Genomic DNA, 5,894 nt, shown 5'->3' with positions numbered 1-5,894 from the left:
TCACTGTGGATGAGAAGAGGAAAGCAGTCTTGTTTTTCCTGCTTTAAGCTCCTCCAGCTGTGTGGAAGCCTTTACAGATTTACATGTTCTTCCTTAATCTGCCCATTGCTTGTTTATCGGGTCTTGCTGACTTCATAAAAAACCTCACTGTGTAAACATGCTTTTTATAAAAGGAAAGAATGCGCTGGGAATGATCATGAGATAATAGATCATTATTTTGTCCATGTCTAATTTCCTTTGGTGCACTAATGATGAACACACCAGTTGTTAATTGGCTTACACTGCTTGTGGGCCGGGCGGGTAAAATTGAATCAAAGCTGCACCAAATTATTAAGACGTGGCACCCAGCCAAAAATAGGCGGTGTTTCTATCTGGCTACTAAAAACAAAACGCATGCCAAAACATCCAGGTCCAGACCTACTTCCTGTGTCTTTTATTGTCTGTAAAGCTGATCAGACAGTTTTCATGCAGGCCAAGACAACAGCGCGTTCGCTCCATCCATTCGGATGATTTAAGTCTATTTTTATCCCGACAAAGGAGCGACGCAGAGATGGAAACGCATGACAACAATGTCCAATTGCCCCATTGTGCGCCTTTCAAAGACAGACACGTGCAACAAAGATAAGTAGGGAGAGAGGGGAGGGCAAGTGTAGACTGGTGTGTGTGTGAGACAGAGAGAGAGACAGACAGAGAGAGAGAGAGAGAGAGAGAGAGAGAGAGAGAGCTTTAAATATAGCCTCGAGGGGTGATAGAGCAGCCAGTTTAAGAGAAACTCCCCTTTCAGCACCCTGGACAGAGGCAGCGGGTGTTTTAAAGGTAAAGTGAAGCGCGTGCAGGCTCAGCACTTCTCCCCCCTTCCACTGCCGCACACCTCTCCTCTCATCTCTGGCTTATTAACGAGGCATCACAGACAAGCAACTTGATGAAGACGCGTTTGTGTTTCTGAGGATAGACAGCTCACTCAAGCGGATAAAAACCATTGGCCGCTCACACTGAGCTGCTTTTATTTTTTATTCAATTTTGTTTTTTATTCGATTTGCGCCTTTTCCTGCCGTTTTTCCTTTCACTTGGAGCATCTTGGGAAGATGCTGCTGGAACATCCGGGATCAAGTTGTCAAAGCAGCGGAAGTTTTTCCCGGTACGCCTCGGGTCAAGGTGAGACACTCACAGCTTTGAGATTTGCGTAAAGAAAGGAAGGAACCTTAAAGAGAGTTTAGAAGGGGTCATCGTGCAGCACAGCAGGACTGAAGGGTCCAGTTCACTCTGACAAGCATGAAATAGGTGCTTAAAATAGTTTAACGCGTTGCAAAAATAATTTATGGGTTTTTGGAGGGGGGGGGTCAAACACGGAGGTAAAAGTTGCAGAAATTCCCTTTAAAAATCATCATCTCTTGATTCCACTGAGACATTTTCCTGGCGTCTCTCTCTTATGTATTTATTTCTTTGCCCGGAGACGTTATGAATCCGTAATGAGCGCTCATTGTTGGAGAATGGCACGAGCAGATGTTATGCGCGTGCTGTCACCTCACACCGCCGCCCGCAGACATCGCGGGAGCGCGGAGAGCAGGACGCGGAGGACGCACCGATCAACAGGTGTCCCGTTTCTGCCCCGACAGGTGGGACACCTAAGGTCCGAGGGGGGCAAGGAGGTGCTCGGGTCTTCTTGAGCAAACGGGAGCTCATTATAAATTCAAGCACCCCAGATCTGCAGGTTTCACCTGTTGCGGGTTACAAATAAGATCCAGGTGCGTGACTGGTTTATTCCCAGACCATCAAGATGATTGGGATTAGATAAAGACTTTATTATTTCATCATCTTTCCAAGTTTCCTCTAACTGACTGCGCAGTCCTCTGATGGTCATTTTATGGCCCTGTTGTCACATTACTGTCGACTCAGCCCGCTTCAAAAGCCACCGATCAATACGAAATAAGAAATATTACAAAGTATATGCGGGGAGAGAAAGGGTGGGAAGGAAGAGCATCCATGAACCCCACACACCTTTCTCCAAAAACGCCTTTCATATACTGTTGAAATCCAGGCAAATGGGGCATTGATTTTAGATTCATCAGCGGCCCCGGGCTGCGTGGGGCCACTAGCCGTGATTTCCCCAGGCGCTCTTTTGTGCCAAAGATCAGTGTCAATAAAATTCATTGGGGTGCTGGCCCGATCAACATGTTATTGAACAACCAGTCGCTCCCCTAAATAAACACTTGTCTCCGAGCTCGCATAGAACCGCGTGTGCATGCGCGCGCACGTCTGTGAAAAATGTGAAAGACATTTTAAAAATAATGATTCGCTTGAAGTTTTTTTTTTTTTATGAAATCAGGCAGGGCTAATGTTTAGTGAGTTATTAAAATTATTCTAACTGCTACGAGAAGATGCTCTTGTAGATTATTATTATCATAATAATAATAATAATTATTAATAATTATTATTATTATTATTATTATTTGGGGAAAATTATATCGTGCGGTTTTTTTGGTGTTGTTTTTTTTTTTGTTTGTTTGTTTGTTTGATTGTTTGTGTTGTATTTTTTTTCCCAGGGTTGGATTTTAATTTTAAAATAAAATAATAAAAAGAAAATAACAATAAAATAAACATATTTACAACTTTATGTCACTAATAATAATAATAATAATAATAAGTATTCTTCATCTTTTTCTTTAGTTTTAGTTGTGTATTTTCATTCTTCTCTGTTTTATGTGTTTGTGTCGGCTCAGTTTTTATTTCTACTACTTTAATCATGTTTAATCTTTCTGAGAGTTTAAAAAAAGTTTTTTTTTCTTTATTGTTTTTAAAAGCTAAAAGCCTGAGCACGTCATCTTTTTTCCTATAATGATTTGACTGAATCAGTCCAGATTTACACACAATTTTCTGAATATTTATAGAGAAAACAAATTAAAATGAATTTATTTTTTCAGATGCTCATATTTCAGTTTGCTAACTTAAATAAAAAGTTTAAAAAAAAATTTTTTTTTTTTTTTTTTTTTTTCAAATCTTTGCCATTGCCTCTCTCAGTGCTGAAACTCTTTTGGCTTCAACTCATGCCACTTGCTGCCCGTTCTTCTTCCGGGTAAGGTTCTCCCCAGCAGGTGATGTTGATCTCTGCTGTCGCCCATGGAAACGGCAGCGCGTATCCTGCGCAGGCTTGAAACTGAAAACAAGCAAACTCTGCTGCTGCATTCATGCGCGCTCTTGCTCAGGTCCGGGACTCCTCGCTGCTCAAATTTAGCAACACTCCTGCTGGGTGCCTTTGTTTGTTTGTGGGCGTGTGTGTGTGCGCGCGCGACGTGTTAATGTAAATCATGCGTAATGGATGGACATGGTGAGCGCAGTTCTCTCAAAGAGGCTCCAAACAATGCGGAGATGCTTCTTGCTCTGCTGTCACACAGTGAGGAGTTACGGAAAGGTAAAGGGGACTCAGACTATCACCACTTTGTTGTTGTTTTTTTCTTCCATTGCTGTTTTTGTCGCGCGGGGATACAGAATGTATCCGCGCGCTTTGGTCATATATAGGCCTAGGGTTGTTTAAAGGAGGTATATCTTTATGAAGCTTAATGCAGCTGCACTTTATTCATTAAAAAACATAATTTTAAAGCAGATAGGACAGCATGGGGGTGGGGGTCTTATTGCAAATGTTCAGATTTTTATTTACGCACAGTTTGTTTACCTCGCATCGTTCACCGTTTGGATTTTACGCATTTTTGCAGCATTGTGCACTCTTTGCAGCATCGAGCTAGAAGAATGCGGGGGGATATACAGTTTCTGTTCATCAGGAAATCCTTGTAATCCTCACAAGAATCCTCATCCTTCCACCCGTCCAAACTGAGCCGGGATTTCGTGTGGGTTTGATCCGCGGGGCCACACAGGCCGCAGCTTTCTAGTTTTACCCAGAGGCTGTGAATAAATGATGAGCCGGATCCACCTGTTCCTGACGCGGGTCCCGCTGCTGATGCTCGTCAATGTTTCATGAGCCTGTCCGCCACGGAACAATGGGGGCGCGCGGTCCTCGCACGGCCCCACACAGCGCTCGAGCTGCTTTTAATTAGTAATAAAGAGGCCGAATAACCCCAGAACTCACCTGGCGGCCCACGTGTCCTCATTTCACTTCCGGTGAGTCGCTCAAACTGTTGAAGCTGCTGATTTCAGTTCAGGCTCAAAAACTAAAAATAAATCAATTATCAATCTTTGGTTACTTATTTAGGACTTGAATTGTGAGAATGAATAGTTGGAGATAATTATGGGACAAGTCATTTTTGCCATCATGCTTAATGGTTTTATTATAAGTACATTGTAATTAAGTAACTGCATTTCTTTTTTTAAATCCTGGAATCAGTTTTTTTTTTTTTTTTGCATTTTTTTTTTTTTTTTTTTTACTGCCGTTTTGGTGTTCTGGTTATCATTATAATAAAATAAAGTTATTTCTAATATTCCAGTTGTAAAATTAATTTCGTGTAAGGCATTTTAAAATCAGTGGGCATCTGCTGAACCAAATGAATCAAGTTTCGTGTCGTGGAAAACTCCAACCCCTTTTCATTTGTGCAAACACTTGAAAACAACAAATAAAATTCACATATTAAGCATTGATTTGTTTTATTTATTTATTTTTCTATTACTCATAGCAAAAGCAACTGTTTTATGTGTGATGAGGTTGAAATGTTTAAAAAGGTTGAATTTTCCGGACAAAGCAAAAACAGCCGACCAAAAAAGTGCGTGTTCTTTGGCTGATTCTTGTTTTGAAACATATAAATACAATCTTTTTTTAAATATAGCTATAGCAGACTTATCCGATCGGACTCAAGCCGATATAAGCGCGTGATTTGTTTGCTTGTTTGTTTGTTTATTTATTTGCTTGCTTGCTTGCTTTACCATCATTTTAACCATAAACTGCTATCACACCTTCTTTTTTAACTAACCTTTTATAGTCAGGTAAATCGCAACATGGGAAAACTAAAAAAAAATAATTAAAATATAAACAAGAAAAACACATGTTTATTCGTTTATATGCTTTTGATAATTATCTAATTTACTATATATCCCATGTATTAATCAGGGAGTTTCCATAATTAAACAGCAACAAAAGGATGATTATTTCTGCAGCTGCGCGCATTAGCGACACAAGGATCACTTTTCCTCTCCTGCTCCTCTTTTCTCCTTTAACCTGTTATGATCCCCCCCCCCCCCCCCCCCCCCCCCCGGTGTCTTGCAGATATCCCGGTGTGCGCAGGCTGCAGCCAGCACATCGTGGACCGCTTCATCCTCAAGGTTCTGGACCGCCACTGGCACAGCAAGTGTCTGAAATGCAGCGACTGTCACGCGCAGCTGGCGGACAAGTGCTTCAGCAGGGGGGACAACGTCTACTGCAAGGAGGACTTCTTCAAGTGAGTGGGAAACGGGGTTCACGTCAAATATGTGCAGTGCCCATATAACGCTTCTAACGCTCTCGTGTCCCAACGACAAAAAGGAGATTCGGGACTAAATGCGCGGCGTGTCAGCAGGGCATCCCGCCCACGCAGGTGGTGAGGAGAGCGCAGGACTTCGTCTATCACCTGCACTGCTTCGCCTGCATCGTGTGCAAGAGGCAGCTGGCCACGGGGGACGAGTACTACCTGATGGAGGACAGCAGGCTGGTCTGTAAGGCCGACTATGAGACCGCCAAACAGAGAGGTGAGGAAATCATTGCGGCATTGTCAGTCCCAAGAGAAGTTGTCCACTCAGCTTTCAATACGTCTTGGTGCTGGGCTCGCGTGGGCTTCGGGAGACACGGCGAGAGGAAGACGCGTAAAAATGAGAGGAGCTCAGTGGGTGCGCGAGGCTCCATATGTCTAATAATGCTGCAGGTGAAGTTGTGAAATATAAAGATTTTAATGCAACCCCCTTTTTATATTCTAACA

The 5,894-nt window shown here is 42.5% G+C and overlaps 1 protein-coding gene across 1 annotated transcript; it reads left to right on the top strand.

Annotated features, from left to right (window-relative positions):
- Positions 1-761: 761 nt before the first annotated feature.
- On the top strand, positions 762-5,852 carry lhx3 (LIM homeobox 3). The gene is made up of 3 exons (XM_037692004.1): positions 762-1,155; positions 5,210-5,381; positions 5,465-5,852. Exons 1-3 carry the CDS (start codon positions 1,086-1,088, stop codon positions 5,850-5,852), a joined length of 630 nt encoding a protein of 209 aa, XP_037547932.1. The 5' UTR covers positions 762-1,085.
- Positions 5,853-5,894: the final 42 nt, after the last annotated feature.

The sequence above is a fragment of the Nematolebias whitei genome, chromosome 18 (genome assembly GCF_014905685.2).
Source record: "Nematolebias whitei isolate Nwh7 chromosome 18, NemWhi1, whole genome shotgun sequence".
Classification (NCBI taxonomy): Eukaryota; Metazoa; Chordata; class Actinopteri; order Cyprinodontiformes; family Rivulidae; genus Nematolebias; species Nematolebias whitei.
The sequence above is the reverse complement of the archived record's forward strand: the minus strand, read 5'-3'. Positions and strand labels throughout refer to the sequence as shown.

Coding starts and splice junctions, on each gene's coding strand:
- lhx3 (XM_037692004.1), top strand. CDS start 1,086: ATGCTGCTGGAACATCCGGGATCAAGTTGTCAAAGCAGCGGAAGTTTT. Junction 1,156..5,209: donor CCGGTACGCCTCGGGTCAAG/GTGAGACACTCA, acceptor GGTGTCTTGCAG/ATATCCCGGTGTGCGCAGGC. Junction 5,382..5,464: donor TGCAAGGAGGACTTCTTCAA/GTGAGTGGGAAA, acceptor AACGACAAAAAG/GAGATTCGGGACTAAATGCG.